This window comes from Onychomys torridus, chromosome 23 (assembly GCF_903995425.1).
Source record: "Onychomys torridus chromosome 23, mOncTor1.1, whole genome shotgun sequence".
In the NCBI taxonomy this organism is placed as follows: domain Eukaryota; kingdom Metazoa; phylum Chordata; class Mammalia; order Rodentia; family Cricetidae; genus Onychomys; species Onychomys torridus.
This window is the reverse complement of record NC_050465.1, coordinates 42844016-42870376: the sequence shown is the minus strand read 5'-3', so window position 1 is coordinate 42870376 and position 26361 is coordinate 42844016. Positions and strand designations below refer to the sequence as shown.

Below are 26361 nucleotides of genomic sequence, written 5' to 3'. Positions count from 1 at the left end.
AGGAAGACTGGCAAGGGTTTGAACTGTAGGTCTTCCTTGGCTTGCTTTGGGCCCAGATTCCCAGTAAATATATAGTAAATTAAAAATATATCACCGAACCTGCTAAACATCAGAGCTGGGCCTAGCTTACCTTAAATGTACTCAGAGCACTTCTAATAGCTTATTGCTGGACAAAACCATCTGACACAGAGACTCTCTTATAATCAAGTGTTTAATTTACACAATGGATTAGGTACCCAAATCTAAAACCAATGGCAACGTAAGACTCACCTTTTAGCATCGCAAGAGAATGTTGTCACCTACAATGTTCATGCATGAGAATTGCCCAAGGAAGCTACAAGAAAAAGAAAACTGCAAACAAAGAAATCTCATAATGTTTTAAGTAAGTGACAATTTTGTGTTGGCCCCCATTCATGGCTCCACAGCACCACACGTGGCCTACTGGTCACAGGTTAGACACATGTAGAACATCTGTTGTCCCCTCTCCTGATGTCATGGCTGACCAGAAGCTGTAGCTCATGGCTACTACTCAGCATTATAAGAGAATATCACATTGTTTATCACTACCTGGAGGCAAGGATGAAAAGTCAAAGCTTGGTTTCTGCTGAATGCACATCCCATTTTTACCATATAAAGTTGAAAAATCTTAAGTCAGACCATCCTCATTTGGGGACCATCTTGCATTGAGAATAGCTTCTAATCAATTAAGCCTGAGCTCATGGGTACCAGCCTTCCTGTGGGATATGCTTGCTTGGAGACGTGTTCTCAGGAGATGCACGTTTGCAGGAAGTTGGTGTGGTGGAAGGGGATGGGATGGGGACCTCAATGGCAAAGAGATGAAGGTCGAGAGGGCTTTAAAAATCACCAGAAGATAGTGAAGTGGGGTGAGTTGGGGGTTGTGGGTGGGTGGGCTTAGGCTCTAAGAGAGGCTGAAGAAAGAAAAGGAAATAATATAGGGCTGTCTCTCGGGAGAAATTGTCACAAGAAAAAGTTAACAAGATCTGATGCAGTTTCCTAGTTAGAAAAAGAGGATTCCTAAATCAGGTGGTCCCGAGAAACATAAATATTAAAAACCAGAAGGAACTCTCACCATCAAAGGCACAAGTTTAGTAGATGCTGTAAGGAAATGTGTTCTTAGGCCTCTAGCCCGAGGCTAGGACCACAGCCCATGAAGTCTGTTAAGCAAGCAGATAAACAGGAATGGATACATAGTTCTACAACTAACAATCTGTTATGACAGGAGGGTAGATAATATTTAAGAAGTTTTTTATTAGAAAATAAAAGTAGAAATTATCAAATCAGCATCATGGAAATGCTACATACTGTAGACACACGCCTTCACAGATTATCTTTCTCTGCTATGATACTTCGGGGGTCCTGACCATTACTGTTATACACTGAACAGATAAACCTCAGCAGAAAAATCAACATATGGCCTATTTATATATCAATCTTCACAACTCTAAATTAGCCATTTTGATGTTTCAAGGAAATAACACCTTCCTAACAGTCGACTTCAAAAGAGGAAAGGCAAAAAGGTTTGTTTTTCTCTTATAATGTTTACTGGTTGTTTTTTTCTTTAACTGTATAATGAAAATCCCATTTTAATGAGTGATTCCACTTGAAGGTAGAACAGCAGCAGCAGAATTAATTGATGAGGTGAATTATGTTCAACCATCCAGAGATGGACAAATACAGCCATTTAAGTCTGTCTGCATGGCAAAGGCCCTTACACCCTGTGCTGTGCTTATGGCAACTACTGTTCTGCGTATACACATTAGAACCACCACAGATTAGATGACCAGAGTCGAGGAACACAGTAACACACCACAGACGTCACCAGGAAAGCAAGACTATACAGAGCAGTGACTGAGCAGTCCCTATCACATACATAAAAAACGTTCTTGCTTGCCATATGGTAAGACTGGTGGGAGCAGCCGACATCTCACCAGAAGCAACCTCTACTTTTCCCATTTTGTCAAAACTGGAACTAAAACTTCTTATCCTGACTTATTTCTTAAGATGCTGGATGTAGTTGTGTAAAGAGGTCCTCAAGTGAAGACCACCTTTGACCTCCCCCGCCCCCAAAAGAAGACAACCATGACCGAACACCCACTGCTAACAACGGTGCCACCCTCTGACTGCAGACTCAGAAAATGATTTTACTTATTTATTTATTTTGGTTTTCCGAGACAGGGTTTCTCTGGGTAGCCCAGGCTGTCCTGGAACTCACTCTGTAGACCAGGCTGGCCTTGAACTCACAGAGATTCACTTGCTTCTGTCTCCCGAGTGCTGGGATTAAAGGTGTGCACCACCACCACCGCCCCAGCAGATTGTTTTTTCTTTTGAAGGACTAAAACTGACGCATGTCTAAGGCTTAACTGCCACTTCCATGGAGAGGCTGACCTCTCCGGCAGCACTTCACAGACTGCCACACGGTGGCTTAAGCATTTGCTTCTCTCACTGCCCACACGGTGAGAGGTAGCTTCTGGGGCCAGGAGATTTCTCTTTCCACCATGGCCGCTTGATATAGTGGGAGCAACTGAAGACTTCTTCTGTGGGATGCTTCCCACAACAAGATGAACACAAAAGAAACCCTGGTCATTTTGCCTACCTAAATGAGCACATTAACTAAATGGATTCCTAGGAAATAATTTAATATTTCAGAGATTAAAGAACAAAAATTGCCAATTAAAATTCTCCTTTCCCAGAAATGCTCAGTGTTTTTTCCCTTAATCTCTTAAATATTCTGTATTCAAGTACTTTATTTTTATGCAAATTATCCTTTGGAGCTAGTCGTGTGTGTGTGTGTGTGTGTGTGTGTGTGTGTGTGTGTGTGTGTGTTGAGCCATACGGAATCTGACATGTTTTCTGCTCTGTTGCTCCACAGAAAAAGGTTTTAACCCAGCTTGAGTTTATTTCAAAACTCTAATTAGAGACTGAAGTAGTATTTGCCTTGTCCAAATAGAAATCATTCTCAAAGCTGATTTTTTTTTTCTTGGTTTTTTAAAAACAACAACAACAACAACAAAATCCCTCAACAAACACCAGATACAGGTTTGTTTTTTTTTTAAAGCACTAGTTACTTGATAAGACTGCCCCCCATCTACACAGCACATTGCTTTCTGGTTAAGTAACACAATTTCATAAGGCTCATAAAATATTTTATCCAGAAGGCAACTTTTTTTTAAAAAAAAGAGTTCTTTCAAAATAATTGGTTTTACGACTTGAATAGTCTTTTCTATGTCTGACTTCCTGTCCTTTCTTTTCTCTGCCATACTGCACATCTGCTTACTCTCTGGAAAACAGAATCCGAGTAGCAATGAAATGTTCCTCTACAACAAAATAGAACGATAATCTAAAGACCACACGACCTTACTCTTTCTCTGCAGATTCTAAAATTTCTGGGTCCCCCCCCCTTAAAATCTGCAGTGCTGCGAAGGCGGCTGATACTTGAGTGTTTTAAATAAGCGAGTGAAAATAATGCATATAATGTTTTATGAAAGGAAAGAAAGGCGCTGTGGTTGAAGTTCAAGGGTTTTCGCCAGCCTCCAGCTACAGAGAGACTGTAGTGCACTCAAAGCAAAATGCTGTACAGGAAGAATCTTTAATCAAAGTGTCGGGTCTCCACAACCTTGGCACCTGCTTAAAACCAGGACTGCTGGCAGCCGAAATCTCATCAAGTTCATAAACACCAAACCCCCGCTGCGCACTGGAAGCCTCCACTCGCCAGGATGGGGAGGAAAGGATGGGAGGCTTCCGTCGCATCCCGGTCCAGGTGAAGGCTGGGTCCTTCACCCGGGTGTCCGCAGTAAACGCGGACCTCCCTCCCAGCAGGGAGCGAGAAGCTCGGCGACCTCCCAAGACACGCAAAACTCAAGTTGCCGCCGCCGCGTCTCGGACACGACCCTCCTCGGTCAGGGCTGCAGACCGCCCGCCGCCTGCGGGCTCCGGGGTTTATCCGCTCAGACGTGGCGATGGATGGCACCGCTCAGTCCCGCGGCCCCGGCGCCCGCTCCCGTCCGCCCGCCCGCCCCGCGCGCCCTCGCCGCGCGCACGCGAACGCTCTAGGACCGGATCCCGCGGGTACCGAGGGGTGCGGGGTGCCGGGGACCTGCGGCCCCGCTCCGGCCGGGCAGCTCGGCAGCGCGGAGCTGGAGCGCAGGGGGGCGCCCGCGCGGAGCAGGGCCGGCCGGGTCCACATCCAGCCGCCGGCCGCCCGCCCGGAGAAGGCAAGGACGGCGGCGACCTCCGCGTCCGGTCCGCCGAGCGCGGGCCACACCCAGCGCCCCGGGAGGCGGCCTCCGGGAGCCCGGGCTGCGGAGTGCGCCGCCGCTCGACCACCTCCACCCCGGCCGCGCAGGCCCGGCCGCGTCCCGAGTCCCGGGGACCCCGGCTTACCTCGGTGCGAGCGCGGCCGCTCTGTCCCGGGCCGGGGCGCGGCGCTGGTGGCCCCTGCAGAGCGGAGGGCGAGAGGAGGGCGAGCCGCGGCAGGGCCGCTCGGCCGGCGGGCTGGATTCCTTCACAGCCTCAACTCCGCGCCGCCAGCCCCACGCAGGGACACTCCCGCCCGCGCTGCGCCCACCCCCCGCCCGCCCCTCCGTGTCACTCACCAGGAGCACACACCCCGCCAGCGCCCCTCGCTCCGGCTTGCACACACGCCGCCGATCACGCCTCCCCGGGTTTTGTATCCGCTCACACGCACGTTCTGACACAGATCCTGTCCCTCCACCCGCCCTCCCTAGCTCCTTTCCCACCCTACTTTCTAGAAGAATCCCCTATACAGCTTCCGCACTTTGCTCGCTTGCCCGGCACCAACCTCCTCCCCTTCCCCTCCAAACCTCCCCCCCCCCCCCCCCCCCCCCCCCCCGAAACTGCCCACTGCTATCCAAACACCGGTCACTACCCGCTCGAGGAGCAAGAGAATCGTTCTTTCCTACCCAGGAAAACGAACTTTGCTGCCCCAGCACGGTCTGCAAAGGCGAGATGCTTCTCCCGGGAGAAGGTAGTAATGCTTTCTGGGGGTGAGCCAAGCTCAAAATGTAAACAAAGATAGCTTATTCGGAAATGCCGCGGAAAATCAGGCTCACCCCCCCCACCTCCCCAGGACGAGTGCTGGGGCTCAGCCCGACCTCTGAAACCCAACTAAGCCCAAGTGTTCTGGCCCCTCGCCTTCGCTGCGGGTCTCACGCGGGGTTCTAAGCGTGCGTGATCACCCACCGAGCTGCCCCGAGGCTCCCGTGGCATCGGCGGCCCGTGGTGTTTCTGCCTGGGAGCGCAGGAGTCGGGAGAGTAAAGGCAATCATTATTCATGATGGACGCACTTTAGATCGCACACCTCTTCCAGAGGCAGCAGAGGGAAATGCAGGCTGCTCTCAGGTTTGTTTTTGAAGGGTAACTTCCTAGCCGCCTTTCCCCTGGGCAGTAACTGTTTCTCCTTGGCTTCGTGGGTCTCCTAGCCTTTTACCAACATCAGGCTAGTCAGTGACGCCTTTCAAGCCCAGAACAGCAGAATTGCATTCCATTTAAGGAAGCCGTTATTTGAAACTAATTACACTTTCAGGTAACATTCGGATCTACAATACATCATACCCCAGTTGACAAAGCCCACTCCGGTTGCAAGAAAGAGCTAAAAGGAAAACACGTTTTGTTCCCTGACTGGGAGTGTTCGTCTACTTCATAAGGCTGGATTGCTGAGTCTAAAAATTAACTCGAGCGCGTGCTTTAGTAGATGCTTTAATCCTTCAGATAATCTCATCAGGCAGGTGTGGTTTTTGTCCGCCTTTTTTTGCAAATAAAGAAAGGAGACAAAAAGGTTAATTAACTTACCCAAGTTTTCGGCTAGTAAGTAGAGGAAGAATTTGAACCCAGCCTGACCCCGCCTTGCTGCATATAGCAAAGCTAGCTTCTGGACTACATGTCAAGGACAAATGCCGTCCTATTGCTTATTGAGTTCAGAAGAATTAGTAACTTGCAACGATTCAGCTTGGAGTGTGGTGCACATTTTAGATCTTCTTGCAAAGTAAGTCATTTAAGTTTTGAGCGAGGGTTCCCCCAGACTAGATTTCGAAAAACCAGCAATGCATTATGGCTGCCCTAAGGATGGGCTTTGGAAATAACACTGAGCTCGGTCTTCACTCCTTTCTTCTATCCCTTCATAACCTTTCCCGGGACTCCAAATCCAGCCTGCTTACTGAAGTCTGACAGAAAAATGCTTTCAAGACCAGAGGGATGAAAGGGTTCTCAGCAACCAGACCTGGCCTTTTCATATTTGAGGGTGGCTTTCCAGGAAGTCGTACCTATAATAATAACGGCCCTGTGCGCCAAGTTCGAAGCGTGGAACTGATGAAAAAACACAGCAAAGGTTACAGTTAGACCAATGGACTCCAGCTGACCTCCAGTGTGGGGGGGGGGGGGGGGGGGGGGGGAAGAGCCCAGCCCCTGAAAGGACAAGGATAAGGTAACCGTCTGGACACAATAGAATCTTTCAGGAGTTAGCCTGGCCCAGCAAAAGAAATCAGACTTCTGGAAGTTTTATGGATAGTTTCAAATCCAACGTAGACCTTTGGTTGCTCAAATTAATTTACGCTGGAAAAAATAAAATAGAACCTTATGTTTCTTGAATCAAAGAGCTTACTGAAATGTAGGTGAAAACTCCTTGCACATCAAATAACTAACAAGGTTGTATTTTGATGAGTCAAACATGAAAGAGTTTAACAGCATATAAAATAGATTCCTCCTATTGTTACATGGAGATGCAAAAACCCAAAGAAATAAAAAGAGATAAATCTGTGTTTTTAAGTAGATGTTGGAAAATTGTTTGAAAAAGTACATTGTTTGAAGTTATAACCAGAAGGGTATGTCAATATGACTCTCTTGTTCAGAATTATTTTGTAAGGCTATAATCCATGAACCTCATTTCACTGGTTTTTTTAAAACAAAATTTAAAAAATAAAGATCCGTTCTGCAGCAAACAAGGACCACATCAGCAAAGGTCTTCGTGAGGGCAAAGTGTATTGGTTTCTATTTCCTAGTGTTTCCATGCAGATGTTTTAATCTGCAGCTACCGCTTTCTTCCATATTGTCTGCCTCCTTCAATCTTTACCCAACGTGCTTCCCAATAAAGCTGATGGTCACAGTATTGATTTCAACAAGATGTCACATCCCCCGCTTTTCAATCTCCATTGGGCTGGACTCCGGAATCTCTAGGTGTGGGTCATTCAGAGTAAGGCGCACCTTCAGGAAAGCCTCCTTAAGGCAGCCATCCATTTGAATCCATTTATCCACTTGAATGCCAATGTCTGAATGAGTGGTGTAGGTAGGCAAGGAATGCTGTAGTCACTAGGCTCCAGGCACCAGGCAGCATTTGACCTGATAGCAGAAGAGGCCACCACAGAGAGACCCTGGACTTTGACCGGGCGCTGTCACTGGGTGGAATCCAGGTTATCTCCTCCAGGGAGGTGACAGATAAACTATTGTCTGTTGGAAGATATTCCAGCTCTTCAAAAAACCACTATGGGGCCTGGGCGGTGGTGGCACATGCCTTTAGTCCCAGCACTCAGGAGGCAGAGCCAGGAGGATCTCTGTGAGTTCAAGGCCAGCCTGGGCTACAGAGTGAGTTCCAGGACAGCCAAAGCTACACAGAGAAACCCTGTCTCGAAAAGCCACTTGCTCCAGCCAGTGATGTGGATGAAAGCAACAGCTTCCAGGCTGAAGTATGGAGCTAGTACACAGGTCACCATATTGTCTTTTCCCTTAGGTACGGCAGTGAGGTACATAGAGGTGGTAGCTCCATCTGAGGAGAGCCAATGTCGACAGTGAGCAGAGCCACATTTGTGGTCCTTAGTGGACACGCGGTGTGAGTGAGGAATAAAGCTTGTGCTGAGCTACTGGGTCTGGGGCTGTTTGCTTCTGGGTCTGGGGCTGTTTGCTTCTGCATTACAACCTAGTCCACTCACTTGGGTTTAAAAAAAAGAAAAGTGCAATCATCCTGGCAGTGGTGAAGATATTCCAAAGGGAACCACAGTGTTCTTCCAAATCGGGATCAGGCTATTGAAACAATAGTCCCCAAGGAATTAGTTTCCCCTGGAGTCTCATGCTGAGGAAGGAAAAGTCTGAGGCACCTGTGCAAAACAACAGAAGGGGGGCTTGTCTTACGCGAAGAGATTTAGTGAAAGTCTGACAACTTGTCATTCCACTTCAAGACTTGGATGGGTCCGTGATGGACAAGGCCATACCTTGATCAGAACTACTCAGTGAGGAATACCTCCTGTCCTCTTACTCTCAAATGAAACTTGAGCCCCACGGAGGCATGCTGGGGAAGGTGTCATTGGACTTCTGACCTCTTCCCAATGTGGCACATTAAATCCTTCCTCTGACTAATTCATATTCTCATTCTCTCTCTCTCTCTCTCCTTCTCCCTCTCCCCTCTTTCTCTCTCTCATATCTCTCTCTCCTCTCACCCAGGGTGGCCTAGAGCTTTCTATGTTGTCAAAGATGATCTCGAATTCATGATCCTGCCTCTACTTCCCAGGGGCTGGGACTGCAGACCTTTACCACCAGCCCAGGCCACTGTTGTCTCTTTAATTGACATGTTTAGGATGGAGTACTGGCCCTGCCTTGTTAGGGCTCCCGGGGCCCAAGATCTGACCCTGTCTTAGTTAGAGTTTCTATTGCTATGATGAAGCACCATGACCAAAAGCAAGTTGGGGAGGAGAGGGTTTTATTCAACTTACACTTTCACATCACTGATCATATGAAGAAATTCAGAACAGGAACTCAAACAAGACAGGATCCTGGAGCAGGAGCTGATGCAGAGGCCATGGAGGGGTGCTGCTTACTGGCTTGCTCCCCATGGCTTGCTCAGCCTGCTTTCTTATAGAACTCAAGACCGCAAGCCCAGGGATGGCACCACCCACAATGGGCTGGGCCCTCCCCATCAATCACTAAGTAAGAAAATGCCCTACAGGCTTGCCTATAACCCTATCGTTTAGAGGCATTTTCTTAATTGAGGTTCCCTCCTCTCAGATGTAGTTTGCGTCAAGTGATGTAAAACTATCCAGTACAGAGCCTAACAACTCTAAGAATAACAGAAACAAATGCATAATTGTAGATAGTACTGTGGCCAAGTGGTGTATCCCTCCTTTACTCTTGGGCGCATATTAGCTCACATTTCTTAGCTTTCCAGGTCATTGGCTGAGGCCACAAGCTGCATTCTAATCACTAGACTGAATGTGGAAATGCTTCTCTATGCTTCTAGGTTGAACTCAGGAAGAATCTCCTCCTTGGTTTTTTCATGGGGAAACTGAGGACCCTAAGACGACATGCAAGAGCTAGTGAACTTTTCCAATGAAGGGATAAATAGCAAACACCGTAGTCGGGCTTGTCCTTTCTGTGGGCCATACCGTAAGTACTCAACCCTTCTGCCAGGTGCGCTACAGAATAGCCATGGGCACTGCAAACAAATGGGCAGGGCTGTATGCCAGTAACATGTATTTCAAGAAAATCAAACAAATATAGGTGGCGATATGCTCTGTAGTGGTGTCTGCTGACCTCTTATCTAAAGACTGGAAGGAACAATGGTCTCTGAATGACACTAAGACCTCTACTTGCTATATACCCATAATAAATTGATATATGAATAAAGCATCCTTCTGGTGAGTGAGGCATAACTATTTTGCTCCGTATTTCAGAAAAAGTCCAGAGAGATTAATAATGTAAACATTTTTAAAACTGCAAAAGTTCCAAAGAAAACAAGAAAAAGCTGCCCACATTATTAGTTGTCTTTACACTACTGGTTAGAAATATGGTTTTAAAAATACCAGACGCTGAAACTGAAAAAATAAACAAGCATGATAAAAATTAATACTTCTATACACAGCAGAAGAAAGTTAATATCATACCAACAAACAGACTGTAGAAACTCTTATGAAAAATAGAAGCAGTGAAATGTTTTAAATGGACAAAGGATATGCAGAGGCAGTTTTCAAAAGAGGAATACATTCTAATGCTAATGCAAACATATTCAAACTCACCGATGGCCAGAATGGAAATCAGTACATGACAACATGGTTTTTACTTATTATGGCAAAAATTTGTGTTACTCCTAAGTGTAAGTGTATACAAATATATATAATATATAATGAAATATATCTTTTGTATATTTGACTGGCTGGAATATGAACTAATGAGCATGCTCAGAAAGTAATTTACAGTACTTGCAAACGTTAAAACCATGCACTGCCTCTGACTGCCCCTTGTCAGTACAAGCCATCTCTTCTATGGAAATACTGTGCACAAAACCACATTTACAGTGATGTCCATTGCAGAGTTAGCATAAGAGTCAGAAAATCTGGACCACACCTCAACATCTACATGGAAAAGACTGGCTGAATAAGTTGGATATATCTGCACTGTGGGACAAGAAGCACTTTAAGAGGAGGGAGAGGGGCCAGAGAGATGGCTCCATAGTTAGAGCACTGCTGCTTGCGGAAGCCCAGAGTCCAGCTCACAACTGCTTATAACTCCAGTTCTAGGAGAGTTGTTACCTCTGGCCTCCATGAGCACTATTTCGCATGTGTGCATGCACATACAAATATAGACAGATGCAGCTACATAAATAAACATTTTGGAAAAAAAAAAAAGGAGACATGTATGTATATCAGCAATCAACGAGGCAATTCCATGTAGCTTATCTGGTAATTAAAAGAGGTTTATTTCAGGGTTAACTTACAACCAATAAGGAGAATCTCGGCCATACCCCAGGGGCAGGTCATAGGCAGATGTGGCAGTTATCTTCTGTCTCAATGGGGGCAGTGCTTCAAGGTCAAAGGTGGAACAACCACCCAGGACATGTATGTGTTGACATGGAAGACTCTGGTGCGATTTTAGGTAACAAAGCAACTCAGAGCATTCAGAACAAGGTGAGCCCTGGGAATAAGGAACAGTAGGAACTGAAGGGTGCTTACATTAGGACACCCCTAGAGTGAGTAGGAGACCTCCACTTTTATCTTTGCGCACTTCTGGTTTTCCACTTCGTACATCATTTGTATATCATCCTATTATTTTAGACATGGAAGGACAGACATCAAGTGACACCGAGAGGAGAGGGGAGCCCATTGTGGGCACTGGCCAAGCAGGCACTGCGGGACAGGCACACAGAGAGACAAACACTGTGGAGGGCTGAGGTGGCTCCACAGCAGTGAGTCATCCTCTTGACTTTCAGCTACCACAGACCAAGCTATCACCTGGAAGCAGGGTTCTGCTCAGAAGTGTTCCAGATGAGGACTTGAGTGAAAAGCAAAAGCTTGAGCTGTGAGCCTGGAACCAGACAATAGCAAAAACAAGGCAAAACAACAATGCACCTTGGCCAAACCTGTTCAGTTATCCTCACTGTTTCTGACTTCCTTAGGTTAAACCCCTCTTCTCAGAGGCTGCTGCTCTAATGAACACACACTTCGTATAACGTCGGGCTTCATTTGAAAAGACACGTCATTATGCATTCCAAGAAGGCAATTCCAGGTTCACTCTACCTTTGTTGTGTTAGTAAGAGGACAGATGGCAAGAGGTATAAAAGTCACACATGGATAGGCTGCCACACACTCATGACCTGTGCGTCCATCTCTGACGAGTGTTTGGTGTCTGTCCACCAATAGCACTTTCGTCACAAACCTGATAAATAGGCAGACAGAACATCTGCTATGTCTGCTCGCCACTGAAGCAATGGTGTCTCCATTGTTATTTAACATAAAGTCTTAAGTATTAAGTCAGCTGCAGTCTAAAATTCTCTTCATCATTGTATAGTCTTTATCTTATTAATAGTCCTGTTGAATGTTGCATTTGGGTGCCAGGGAGGTGCAAGTGGCCTTGTAGACTCAGGGTCTATACTTAAAGGGGAGAACTCTTCTGATTCCTCAACGTCTTGGCACAAGAATGAGCCAGAGGCAGTTGTGGGCATGTTTCCGGTTGCTTGTGCTCTGATCGCTTTTACCCAAATTTCCTCTTGTGTGGGACTTGCCTTTCCTGGAGTAGATTCTGGGATGTGACGTGTGTTTATAACACCATGGTAGTGCATTAGCTTCCTGTGGCTGTCATAGCACAGGATCATACACAGGTAGGCTAAGCAATAGAAATGTGCCATCTCTTCGTGCTAGAGGATGACAATCCCAAATCCTGGTGCCAGCAGTTGATTTCTCTCAAGGGCTCGGAAGAAAGGATCTGCTCTAGGCCTTTCTCTTTCACTAGAAATGGCCAGCTTCTCATTGTGTCCCTTCTCATTGTCTTTTCAGTATCTCTGTGCATCTCTAGGTTCATATTTCTCCTTCCATAGGATGCTAGCCATATTGGATTAGAGGCCACTCTGGTGATGTCATCCAAACAGGGTCATATTCTAAAGAACTCAGGGTTGTGACTGCAGCAAATCTTTCTGTGGAAGAGTCAGCTCAACCCACAACAGATAGCACTACAGTGAGTAGTTGAAATGGTATGGGAGTTAGAGCCTGGCTACCCAGGGCTTTTGATCAGACCCCACTGCCTACATATCTTTATATCTACATATCCCCTCCGCCATGGTCCCATTGATTCCTGTACTTGGCTGTCTTAGGTAAATGTACACATTATGAGGCATACATACTTTCTTCAAGCATTTGTTCTTGGTGCCTAGCACCATGTCCAACACAGACCATGTGAATGAATGAATGAATGATTAACATTGCTACCTCCCCATCTACCAGTCTACACTGCCTAAAGGAACCCAGGCTCAGGCATATCAGAGAAAATTATCATACGAGGCTGCTATGATGAAGGAAGTAGCTTCTAGATAGGAAAATGGCGGGATGAGGACATCCAAAACAAGGGGAAAGGCTCTGTATTCATTTCTTCCATAAATGAAGCAAGTTCAGCCAAAGGAGTCTGTGCCCTGCTTCCGCTAATAATGAACTTTGGGTTTGAAGTCTAATTGAAAAGTTCCTGGGAGAGAAAGTACAAGTGCTTCTGTGGAGATTATTCTTGGGTTAATAAATAGGATTCGTGGGTAAAGCCTACTGCCTTTTTAAAACCTAGGGAAGATAAGTCAGAAGGGCGACTTCCTCAGAGTCTTCCAGTGAAACAGGAAGACGCTGATGAGCTCTGCACTCTCTGCCGAAGACAGAACAAGAATGGTTTATGCTCCAGCATTCGAGGGTTCAGTTGACCATGAAGGAAGATTTCCCAGCAGCATACTAAATATTAGGACGGCATGGATTTTAATGCCAGCTGTGGCTTTACATCTTTCTGTCATTTAAATGAAATCTGAACCAACCTTCCCTCTCACTACTCACAAGAACTTGGAAGAGTTACGCCATTTGCTGAAGATTAGTGTCCTTGCTGATAAAATGGCTTAATGCCGCTGCCTACCTGAGGTTCCTGCGGGAGATTGAGTGTGAAGCGTGCGGTGCGGTGGTGGGAGGCATCTGGCGCAGGGTAAGTGCTGGAGAAACACCATAAGAAGGGAACGTGGTGAGGGATAGGCTGTAGAGACGGCTCAGTGGATGGAGTGCTTGTTGTGCAAGCGTAAGGACCTGAGTTCGGGTCTCTGGCGCTCATATAAAATCTGGGCATGGTGGTATGCAGCCACAACCCCAGCACTTGAGGATGGAGGGGGCAGAGACAAGAGGATCTAGCAGCTGAGTGGCCAGCCAGGCTAGCCAGTTGGTGAGCTCTGGGTGCAGGGAAAGACTACGCCAATGAACCAAAACAAAAAACCAAAACAAACAAAAAGCCAACAACAACAAAAAGCAAAAACAGCCACCACCACCACCACCACCACCACCACCACCACCACCACCACCACCACAGAAAACCATGGTGGCTAGCCCTCAGGAATGATACTCAGGGTAGTTCTGTGCACATGAACCTGCACACACATACACAGAGATGAATATGAATGGATGGCTGCCAAGCTGAAGACTTTTTTTTTAAACTATACATAAGCCCCCATTCTAAAGCTAAAGGGTATATCATCTCATTGGAGTCCCCCAGGCATCCTGTGGAGTAGGTCCTTTTATTTCCATTTTACAGATGAAAAACATTAAGGACCAGAGGGATTAAGCAACTTGCACCAAGCCACAGAGCTAGTGTGTGCAAAGCTCTAATGCAAACCCAGCAGTCTCCATGGCACGGGCTGCCCGTCCCCCACTGTCACCCTGGCAGCTTCTGGATGTCTGCTCGAGGCAGTATTAACTTAAAACAATTAGCCCTCCCTTTAAAAAGTCTGTTGTTCCTACATTTTCATCATCCATCCTTTTTTAGTTGTGATTCCTTCCGTGTTTGAATAATTTTATGCACTAAAAATGCTTCAATGATAAGTGATAAATTTATTTTTTATTGTTATTAATCAGAGACATAGGTCACCCCGCTACAAATCAATATGCAGTAACAGCGTGATCTGAATTGCTGTAACTCCTGCCGAGGGCAAAGCAGGTTAGCATTGTGCTTGGCTTGTGTAGTTTGATCATAGCACAGTTTGCATTGGTCTTTCTGAAATACCTGAAGTAATTAATTGGCCCTTTTCCTCCCGATAGTAACAGTTCAGAAGTTAATATTCTGCAATGAGTCATCTCTGGTGCTGATTGATGAATTCACCCGACTGCGACATCATTTTACGTAGCAGGTTTTTCCCCCCTGCAAACGAGACCTCTCTCTGATTTTTATGTGTTCCAAAGACAGACAGATGGACTGCATTAGCAGTTCTAAATAGTGCTGTCAGCAACTTCGGAAACATCTTTTTAGGAATCAGAATGTCTTCTCAAAATACATATTCCATTGTCAAATGTTACAAGTGGATGCTTGAATACAGGAGCCAAAATGCTAAGTCAATCGGTAGAGCCGAGGATGGATGGGTTGTCGAGGCAAAATGGACTGAGAAGCTGAACTCTGGGGTGAGAAATGGCCTCTGTATGTGCCCATTTGGGGGGGGGGAGCAATTAGGAAGAAATGGCGTGCTGGTGAGGTACCATTCAGGGAAACAGAATGCCCTGATTAGTAATGCTTGTCGATTTCCATGTTGTCAATAATCCTCCTGTAGCCAATTTTAAACTACCAACAGCTTGACAAATTATATTTTTGCATTAATTTTTTTTTTTTTTAGCCATTATCTCTCCCTCTCAAGCCAGCATCTCGTGCTCCAGCAGTACCTCTGGAACTTGTTTATCAATAGTCTCAGGATACGCTCAGGGTTTGCTGTTAATGAGAATGGGAGTCTGACAGGCCAGGCGGGGGAAAGTCAAGAAAAGATAATTTCCAAGATGAAATTGAAGCAGAAGACTTGTGGCTGGAAATGACATGGCTCCAAGGAGGTCACAGAGATGAGATGTTTCTGAATGCAGCACTGTCACTGCCAGACGGGAATGAAAGGCTTGGACCCGGGGATGGATCCTATAACTGTTGATTGATTCCACAAAGGCTGAGGAGGAAAGGAGCTGTCACAGCCAAGCCAGGTAAGCAGGGTAGAGACTAGCCTGCCCCAGAGCAGTCCTGCTTCTGCCTTGACGCCCGTCACTGCCTTTTTCTTACATTTACTTCTCCTGCAAGGCGCCCTAGGGAAATTGCACAAATCTTTGGCAACCCTGGAAGCTCCTACTTTCCAGGACATCATAGACAAGTAGGTCTAGCCTGGTGCCCATGGTGTGGGAAGGCCAATAAGGAGTAAGCAAACAATTTCAACACAAAGGGATAGCACAGCTGCAAATTCTAGAAGTAGACAATTTGGGGAGACCTAGGAGGGTAGTCAACAGGAAGATAGGTGAGCGGAAGTCCACTAGCAGACAGAAAGGCTGAGAGGTAAGGCCCCGTACTAGGACAGGAAATAGGAACTTAGGACAAGAATCATAGTTTCTAAGCTGAGCACTGACTTCCGTGGCTGCTGACTGCCCACCCTGAGTCTGCTCTGTCCCCTTGCTGAGAGCCCTGCTTCCATTTGCTAGCATAGCAAAGTTTGTCATTTGGCACATTTATAGCCAATGAAATAAACAAGAAACTTATAAGGAAACCTTTCTAGAAAGTTCTGCAGAAAAAAAAAAAACCGATAAGTAGATGCTTTGCCATATTTGTCCCTCTATGTGCTTACTCTCCAGCCTTTTCCCTGGAAGGTGGCATTGATGGCTGGGGCTTGAACAGACAGTTTGGACCATGAGGCAAATTTGAAAAGAGGGAGTAGTTAGGGATGCTGTTGTAGAAAATAAAGACATTGGTCCCTGTCACAGTCAGTGTTCTCAGGCTGTGAAGAGACACCATGGCTACTCTTGCAAAGGAAAGCATTTAATTGGGGCTTGCTTATAGTTTCAGAGGTTTAGTCCATTGTTATCATGGCATGCTGTGGGATGTCTTTCTGTACACTGTGAATATGTGTTGCTCTGATTGGTTGATAAATCAAGCTGCATTGGCCTGTGGCAGGGCAGGATGGAGCCAGGCAGGAAAACCCAAGGGAGATAGTGAAAGGAGAAAGGAGAGGCGGGAGATGCCATCCTGCAGTCCAGGGAGCTGCATGTCATGCACACAGGTAAAGCTATGGAAAATGTGGCGACATAAAGATTTAATCGAAATGGGCTGAGTTTAGTTATAAGAGCTAGCTAGCAAGAAACTTGAGCTACAGGCCATGGCCATACAGTCCATAACTAATAGAAGCCTCTGTGTGTTTATTTGGGTCTGAGCGGCTGTGGGACCGGGTGGGACACAGGAGAACTTCCTGCTACAATGGCAGAGAGCATGGTGGCGTGCAGGCAGACATGGTGCTGAAGAAGCAGTTGAGAGTCCTACATCTGCATCCACAGACACCAGGAAGAGGGAGACACAAGGACTGCCTTGGGCTTTTGATACCCCAAAGCCCACCCCTAGTGACACACTTTCTCTAAGGCCGCACCTCCTAATCCTTTCAAATAGAGCCACTCCCTGGTGACCAAGCATTCAAATCTATGATACTTTCTAATTTGCTTATCGTCTGCTGGTTGAAAAACACCTTCAGTCCTTGAGAGCATGCAGCAAATGTTATCAAGGAACAGAACATTTATTTTTAAAAAGTAAGATTAGTTTCATGCATTAATATTTGGCGTACAATAAACTGTATACATTTAAAGCCTCACAGAAGGGGGAGATGTAGTGGGTAGCTGTTCTAGCTATGACCTTGAAGCATAGCCCCTAGTGAAGTAGCAGGTAACTGTTACACCTGCCTCTGACCTTGAAGTACATGCCCTTGGGGTGTGGCTGCTCAGGGACCCCTAAGACCTGGGATGCACATACCCTGGCTCTCTTTGCTCCTTCATGGTTCTGGATCCTGGGAGTGACCAGGCAGATCTTGGAAGAAGATCAGCACGGGACATAGCTCAGCTTTCCTGGACCCCACAATAAGTACCCGCACTATAGTGGCTAATTTACCCCCAATAAATTCCCTTGCTCATTAAATAGACTCTGTGGATTTCTCGAAGTAGAGGTTGTAATGTGTGTGTGCATCTTTTCATCTTTCCCCACTGTCAGGATAGAGAGCTTGGTCGCAGTCCCCACACATCCCCTCTTCACATTCCTGAGTCTTGCCTCCCTTCCTCCCCATCCCATTGCTGGGTCGTCCCTGATCTAACCTCTCACAGACGGGGCTCCCGTGTCACATCACTGTATCTAAGCGAGCTTGTATTTGTTTTGGACTTGGCTTCTTTTACTCCTTGAAATGGTTCTCAGATCATTTCCCTGAGTTGCTTTCTACCCCGGCAGCCCATTCCTTCTTATCGCCAAGTGGTGTTCTATGGTACTGGTGTGTCACTGCCTGTTCATTCATTCATTCATCTTCTGTCAGAGGCGTGGGTTATCTTCAGTTTCTGTTTCTTACCAATTAAGTGCCTATAAACATCTGCAGAAAGACTTATGCTCTCTCTCATTTCTCTTGGGTAAGTAAATAATAATGGAACTCGTGGATTATACGGTCATGGTGTGTTTGCCTTCATAGGAATTGACCAAGCTTTTCCCAAAGTCTATGTTATCTTATGGCTATCAGCTTCCTATTGTCCGCCGCTTTACCAATACTCAATATAGTCAGTTGTTTTCATTTTAGCCCCTTGAAGAGATACAGTGCCATATCTTGTTGAGTTCTGGAGCTTTTTAAAAGATTTATTTTTATTTGTGTGTGTGTGTGTGTGTGTGTGTGTGTGTGTGAGTGAGAGAGAGAGAGAGAGAGAGAGAGAGAGAGAGAGAGAGAGAATATGCACACATGTGTGTACAGGTACACATGCATGGGTGTGCATGAAGGCCAGAGAGTGTGCTCCATCCCTCCGAGCTGGAGTTCCAGGTGTTCGTAGAATGCCAAGCTTGTAATGTGGGTGCTGGGATCTGAACTTTGGTCTTCATGATTACACAACAAGCCCTCTTACCTGCTGAGCCACCGCGCCAGCCCCTTGTTGAGGTTTTCACTTCCTTTTCCTGAGGACTGGTGCTGAACACTGTTTCCTGCATGCCTCTGCCACCTAGAATCTTTTTCTGCCTGTTTAAAGTGTGTCTGTTTTCTAGTCTGAATTGTTGACAGCTCTTTATACACACCAGATGCAGGATATAAAGACTTCATTTTTCTTTATCATAAATGTTCGTCCGTTCGCCTGTGCCTCTTGACAGGCAGAAGTTGTTAGTTTTGGTGAGGTCCATTTATTCTTCCATGGCTTGTGCTCGTCACAACTCTTTATCCTCATGCCCTCTTTCAGATATCTGACCATTTTGGAACTTACATCTTGGCCTACAGTTCATTTTCAATTCATGCTTAGTTCATGTGGGAGGTCTGAGTTGAAGTTTATTGTTTTATACATGGATATTTAATTTGCTGAAACATGTTGGCTTGTACAAATTATGAGAAATATCTGTTCTTATGAATCAGCAGAAGTCTGCTTCAAAATTTTGTATTTAAGATTAATATGCCAATAACCCAATCTAATTACGTGCCTATTTTAAAGACTATATCCTTTATTTATCATATTTTCCAAGTTTCTCATTAATTTCCTTGTTTTTATAGTAGGGGATAAGCGAACATTGTTTTGTCTCTTGAGCCATTGTGTTATTGGCTAATCAAATTTGGATTCTGTAAGATTGCTTTGCTCTATATACCTCCTGGGCCTCACCAGGTGGGAAAGGAGTAACAAGAAGCAGAGTGGGTGTGAATGAGGGATAATGTGTTTAGACACCTCATTATGCTCTGTCTCTGTATTGGTGTATTAAGGATCTTCCAAAGACGTGGTATAAAGCATCTTTTCTGTGTAGATTTTTCCCTCCATCCAGATCAGAATAGCTTTATCAGTACGTGTCTGTCTGTGTGTTTACTAGAAACAGAAAGAAAATGATGGACTGAAGATATTGTTTCAATTTATAGACAGCACTGCTATGGGAAACCTATCTTGCTTCTCTTGAAGGACCCATCACGGCTTAATAGAAAATGTCTCAAATATCTGGAGTGACTTGTAATGTCAGGCCACTGTGAGGCCAGAGACGGCAAAGGGACCAGTGTAGACACATCTTATGATTGTCTTCATGCTTGTTGACTTACTTATTTAGTGACAGGGTCTCACGATGTTTCTGGGGCTGGTCTCACACTCCTCAACAATCCTCCTGCCCTAGCCTCCTCCCCAGTACCTAGAACTTAGGCATGTGTGACCTACTGCACTGCCCGGCAGACTCTGGTTTAAATCTCAGCTTCTCTAAAATGGATATTGCCACTGTATGCATTTTCTTAGCAGGGTTATCAGTGGGAGATCAATGTTTAACCAAAGAACTTTCTAGCACTGGAATGTCAAACTGGATAAACCAGTGCTTGGAGAGGTGTGATGTTCTAGCTGCAACGTGGACAGATAGGGATATCTGAATACTTCCAAGTATCCATCCATTTACTAAAGTGGACAGATAGGGATACCTGCATATTTCCAAGTGTCCGTTTGCTGCTTTGCCATTCTCCACGGTCCTCAACATCTTTGGGAAGTTATGTAATTTAATAAAAGCTCACCTAACATTTACATTCAGGTACGGAACACTAACACATTCGCTCCCTTGTTGTTCTTGACCCCCCCCCCCCCCCCCCCCCCCCCGGGACTGAAGCTAGCAAAAGCAGTAGACACAGAGGCAAGTCCTTGACTGCATCTTTAACTTGCTAGGTCAAACTTCAGCTAACCACTCCAAGACCATCCCATAGGTGAGGCAATCGACTGACTTTTTCTTTCCTCCTTCTTACTTAACTGAAAGTTACGGTGAGGCCTTCAAGGTTGCAAAGTGTGTGTTCTGTTCTGGCATTCTCAGGTCTGTTAGGCTCTATGAGGACACCTCAGCAAGATTCAAAGAAAAGAATGAAGTGAAGGGAGTAAAGAAAGAGAGTGATAAATAGCTGATGTTTAACACGGGTGTTTTTCTGACCTTATTATCTAACCCCGTATTAATACTCTACTCTGTAGGCGGTTTAGCCCTTTCCTATTATGAGTGCTATCAACCCCCAGCTGTCACCCACGCTTTCTCTCACACTCAAAGTATGTTTCAGCTAGTTAGTTTTTATTCCAAGGTAAGTGTTTGTTCCTCACGATCCTTCTCAAGCATCAACAACAGACAAATCCCTGCTTGGTCCACTCCTCCCCCACTACATGAGAAAATCAACTGTTGAAGAGCATCGTGGTCTCAGCAACTGGCTATTAGCCACTCAGGAGCCTTCTCCGGAGGTTACTCAAACATGGGGTGGGGTGCTTGCTGAGACAGGGTGGTTTCTGGAATCTTTAGGCTTATAATGGGCAGTATGAGGGAGCTGAGGGAGCCAGGAGCCTAACAAGCATTGGCAAGAATCTGACTAGGCACTTACAGGGTAGACTGGCCCTAGAGGAAGGTCCCGTGCATTCACATAGTAAAACATTAAAAGATAATTTTTGATAAACACATCATGGGACTATAAATGCTAAGTGATTTATACAGAGTCCCCAGAGTGGTTCATACAGCTATGACAACTGGGTCTTGCCTCTGGCTTCGTGTTGGATTCAATCAAGAAGGATCCCTAGTTAGAAAGGAGAATAATGTTAGTCCGTTTGCTGTCCTGGCTCCCTTCTTATAGGGTGGCCTCAGGTTGGCTGTGTCCCCTAACTAAAGGCCACTGCTCTGCATTCTGTTGACCACAACACCTCTGGATTTTCTCCTGGGTTCTGATAACCTCTCCCCGCCCTCTGCTGTTACCAGCTCTGGTCGAAAGCTCTTCCAGTGTCTCTATGTGCTTATCACACTCTTATAAATAGACTTATTCTTTTAGGTAAGTCTTATTCATTATCTCCTCCAAATCAAGTATTGCTTCTTATGTCTGATCTAAAACAAAAATGTTGTCTATCCATAGTCATGAAGCTATTCTTCTAGGTTTCCATTTTAAAAGCACGATTTCAGCCCACATATTTAAGTCTGCCTTTGGCAAACTAATCGTCATGTACTGTATGAGCAAGAGGTAAAAAGGTCCCTTTGGTTTGGATGGCTATATATTATTCAAATGTCCTTTCTTGAAAAGACTCTTTTCCCTTTTGAATTGCTTTTTTTTCTTTTTAGTAATTGAATTTGTTCTTTGGCATAACACATGCTGAGTACTGTCACCACCCACCATCCCTTAACTTCCTCTCATTCTGTCTACCTGCTCTCTTCCCTTCAAACCGCTTTCTCACAGTCCCTGTTTTGTTTTGTGGCCCCCTGAGTTTAACCAGGGCTGTCTATGTGGCAATAGGTCTAGAGCTGTCCCCTGGAGCCTGTGGGTTCAGCAGTTGGTGTATATCTGATGACAGGAACACACCCCCAACCCAAGAATCCATCAACAGCCAACAAGGCCCAGGAGCTCCTCCCTCATCCAGAACTTGGTCAGTCTCCTGCAAGTAAGCATGGCTACTATGAATTCATGGTTGCAATGGTTGTACCGCGCCCAGGGGATGACAGTTTGTGGCATGGCTACTATGAATTCATGGTTGCAATGGTTATACCGCACCCAGGGGGTGACATTTTGCAGCATGGCTACTATGAATTCATGGTTGCAATGGTTATACCGCACCCAGGGGGTGACATTTTGCAGCATGGCTACTATGAATTCATGGTTGCAATGGTTATACCGCGCCCAGGGGATGACAGTTTGTGGCATGGCTACTATGAATTCATGGTTGCAATGGTTATACCGCACCCAGGGGATGACAGTTTGCAGCATGGCTACTATGAATTCATGGTTGCAAAGGTTATACCGCGCCCAGGGGATGACAGTTTGCAGCATGCCTACTATGAATTCATGGTTGCAATGGTTATACCGCGCCCAGGGGGTGACATTTTGCAGCATGCCTACTATGAATTCATGGTTGCAATGGTTATACCGCACCCAGGGGGTGACATTTTGCAGCATGGCTACTATGAATTCATGGTTGCAATGGTTATACCGCACCCAGGGGATGACAGTTTGTGGCATGGCTACTATGAATTCATGGTTGCAATGGTTATACCACGCCCAGGGGATGACAGTTTGCAGCATGCCTACTATGAATTCATGGTTGCAATGGTTATACCGCACCCAGGGGATGACAGTTTGTGGCATGGCTACTATGAATTCATGGTTGCAATGGTTGTACCGCGCCCAGGGGATGACAGTTTGCAGCATGCCTACTATGAATTCATGGTTGCAATGGTTATACCGCGCCCAGGGGGTGACATTTTACAGCATGCCTACTATGAATTCATGGTTGCAATGGTTATACCGCACCCAGGGGGTGACATTTTGCAGCATGGCTACTATGAATTCATGGTTGCAATGGTTATACCGCGCCCAGGGGATGACAGTTTGTGGCATGCCTACTATGAATTCATGGTTGCAATGGTTATACCGCGCCCAGGGGGTGACATTTTGCAGCATGCCTACTATGAATTCATGGTTGCAATGGTTATACCGCGCCCAGGGGATGACAGTTTGCAGCATGCCTACTATGAATTCATGGTTGCAATGGTTATACCACGCCCAGGGGGTGACATTTTGCAGCATGCCTACTATGAATTCATGGTTGCAATGGTTATACCGCACCCAGGGGGTGACATTTTGCAGCATGGCTACTATGAATTCATGGTTGCAATGGTTATACCGCGCCCAGGGGATGACAGTTTGTGGCATGGCTACTATGAATTCATGGTTGCAATGGTTATACCGCACCCAGGGGATGACAGTTTGCAGCATGGCTACTATGAATTCATGGTTGCAATGGTTATACTGCACTCAGGGGATGACATTTTACAGTCTTTCTTCCTGTATTCTGGTTCTAATCTCTTGCCCTCTTTTCTACTATGTCCCTGAGCCTTAGAGGAAATGTTCTACTGTCTTGTTTAGGGCGGGGCCCTCAGCTGTCACTTATTCTCCATGTCTTTGTTGAGATAGTTGGATGTAATCACAAGATTTCAATGCCGGTCTGTTTCTGTTTGTTCCTTTATGGATATATTTTAAAATTCCATTCGGTCTATCTTTTGATTACATATTTTTTTTCTAATCCCTCTAGGAAGTATATTATCTATCCTTTATCTTTTTTTTTTGAGCTGAGGATCGAACCCAGGGCCTTGTGCTTGCTAGGCAAACACTGTACCACTGAGCTAAATCCCCAAGAGATGGCTCAGCTGTTAAAGGCTAGGCTCACAACCAAAAATATCCTTTATCTTTTAATGGCCCACTGGGATTATTATTGACCAGGTATGTATATGCAGAAATGCTGAGATCAAATTTTACTTACCCCTCACTGTTCCTTTATACTGAGCTTGGCATGCTCACTGAAGCCCTGCCTAAGTCTAGCCTGTATTTCTAAAGGCTGAAGAAAATGTGAGTTTGAAGTTACTTGCTCTTTACCATCTTCAGTGATTTTTCCTTCTGTTTCCAGGATCACAGTTTTTATCTGGTTTTCATTCCTCTCTAGGCTGGAGAACAGTCTTTGTATCTCTTGCAGTGTATGGCTTTCTGATAGTAAATCCCATTGACTAGGTTTGTTTACTTCCAGTCTGAAAAACGCCTTTATTTCCTCTTCAAACTGGAAGGACATTTTCTCTGGATATACAGGTGCACTTTTTTTTTTTTTTTTTTTTTTTTTTGCACTTTAAATATGTCTTCCCATTGTTTTCTGGCTGACCTTGAACTCTTGATCTCCCTGCTTCTATCTCCCAAGTGCTACTGTGTCAAGTCTGTGCCACCATGCTTGGTCTATATGATGTTTGAGATGGAACCCAGAATTTATGCGTGTTAGACAGGCACACTACCCTCTGAGCTACGTCCCAGGCCTTCCAGCTCTCTCCACCACTTTTCTGGAACTCAAAATATCAGTGTCAGATGCTTTGATAATATTGTTTCGCTGCTCTCCTAATTTCTGTGCTTCATTTCTCTCCTCTTGATTTCAGAAGCCTGTTCTTTAGAATGAACAATATCTTTTGGTCTGTCTTCAAATTCTTTTGTTTTCTCTCTCACTTTCAAAATGCTTTACCCAGTGATTTTTTTAATTTCTTTTCAGCTCTAGAAAATCCATTATGTCCTTCTATGCTCTCCTTCTACCAATTGCCTATCTTTTCATTTATTTTGAACATACTTTTTCTCCATTCCATTGAGCAGAGTCTAATAGCAGCTGCTTTAAATGCACATCTGCTAATTCTGATATCTGAACCATTTTTAAGATTGGTCTATATAGTGCTGTTTCTTTTCATGATTGGTAACCATGTCCTAGCTTTTATGTGTTGGGTATTTTGAGTTGTATTATAGATACCAGTTTATGTCAAGACCAAGTGTAATTTCCCCTGCAGAGTGTTGATTCCTCCCCGCTCCCCCTCACTGGCCCCATTTGGGTTTGGCCAGTTAATTAATTTACTTAGACTCAAACTTCAAACTGTTTTCACTTAAATTCAGATTTGGGTCTAGTTCTCCAGCTTCCTTTGCATATTAGGGCGCATGAGCACACTTACAGGTGTGAGGACTCTAGTCTTCCACAGGCTTTGTGGGATCGGCCTCTTGTAGTGTGGCATCTGGACTTGGATTTCCCAGGCTGTGTCTTCTAGAACTTTGGGAGAGGAACAACCATGGGCTTTCTGGTGTCAGTGCAGTAGCTGTTGGGCATGGTACCTACCACCTTCATTGCAGGCTAACACCACTTAAAGGTGAGAGGCTCCCGCAATGCCATCTTGCCTTCTCAGATCCGTTTCTTTTCTTCTCTGTGTGCGCCTTTGCATTGTTGAGTTATTATATTTCCCCTAGAGTTGATGGCTTTTATCTGTGGTCTGACAGGAGCTTATTCATCCATCCCTAGGAGCAGAACTGATGGACCTACAAATTTTAGAGTGTGTTCTTTCATAGGCCCTGGATTCCTGCTACAATAACACTATGAAATTCACTTACCTAAAAACATTTGTATTTCCTCTGTCCATAATTTGAAAAACTTTCTCTCAGCCTGCCAGAGATTTCTGCCATCATTTAGTAGGGCTGTTTTGTTGTCTGTGGTGGATTTCCCAGGTTGAGCCTTTATGGGCATCCTTTTTGGCTTTAGGATGAAGTTATTCAATAACGTTTATCTTTGAATTATCTCAAGGAATGTCACTCCAATTTGTTTCCCGAGATCTTGAACCTCTTTTACATGGCTTGGTCCGTCTTTGAGTATTATTTCCTCATACTTATAATCTGTTAGACTCAGTGTCTCTTTTCATATTGGGTAAATTAAGTGTGATTTCCAATATCTTCGAATTGTTCTAGCTTGACCTCAAAGATTACATTTCTCCCAACAAAACGTCTCTCTTCCTCCAGCTTAATCATCCTGTTTCATCTTTCCCTGGCTTCCCTGCTGCTCCTATTCTGCAAGTCAAAACACATCTTCATATCACTTTTTATTTTCATAAAAGAAATAGGTGTGTATCAAATAATAATTGTCCTACAAAGTTTTAATGAATAGCCATTATTCTCTGCCCACCCGTTTCTCCTCCATTCCAAACCCCTGGCTTGGAGGGGTCTCTCTGTCTGATTGCTTCTTCTGGCATTGTCTTCCATGTTGCTGAAAGGCTGTAACAAAAACTGATACAGGTTACTGCCCATTAATTATTTTTTCCAAGGAACATAGCTTCTCTGCGAGGTGACCCTTAGGTGTGCAGGTAGGACAATGGGGACATGGGACAGGAGAGGAGGGATGCTGGATAAAGGGTGTGGTTTCAAGCATTGCCACTGTGGACAGTTGGGACTTGATCTTACAGCTGACCTCTGGGAGACAGTGCAGAAGCCACCTTGCGACGATCCCTGAGGGGCCAGGGGTAGTTACCCTTCAACTCCCGTCACTCGCTGGTTGAAGGGTGCTCTCAGAAGTCCCTACCTCTCAGCTGCTT

At 45.3% G+C, this 26361-nt stretch overlaps 1 protein-coding gene across 11 annotated transcripts in view; it reads right to left on the bottom strand.

Annotated features, from left to right (window-relative positions):
• The window catches only part of Spats2l (spermatogenesis associated serine rich 2 like), a 170311-nt gene extending 164988 nt beyond the window's left edge, over nt 1–5323 (bottom strand). For 4 of the 11 annotated variants that reach the window (XM_036173201.1, XM_036173202.1, XM_036173206.1 and 1 more), the window contains exon 1: nt 4091–4109. Coding sequence is in view for 2 of the 11 variants with exons in the window: in XM_036173203.1 (XP_036029096.1) it covers nt 5221–5306 (86 nt within the window). In the remaining 9 variants the exon portion in view is untranslated. Of the gene's footprint in view, nt 1–4090; nt 4110–4401; nt 4580–4613; nt 4736–4940; nt 4963–5220 lie in introns of those variants that run through there. The other 7 variants (XM_036173203.1, XM_036173204.1, XM_036173211.1 and 4 more) reach the window with 7 other exon arrangements.
• Nucleotides 5324–26361: the final 21038 nt, after the last annotated feature.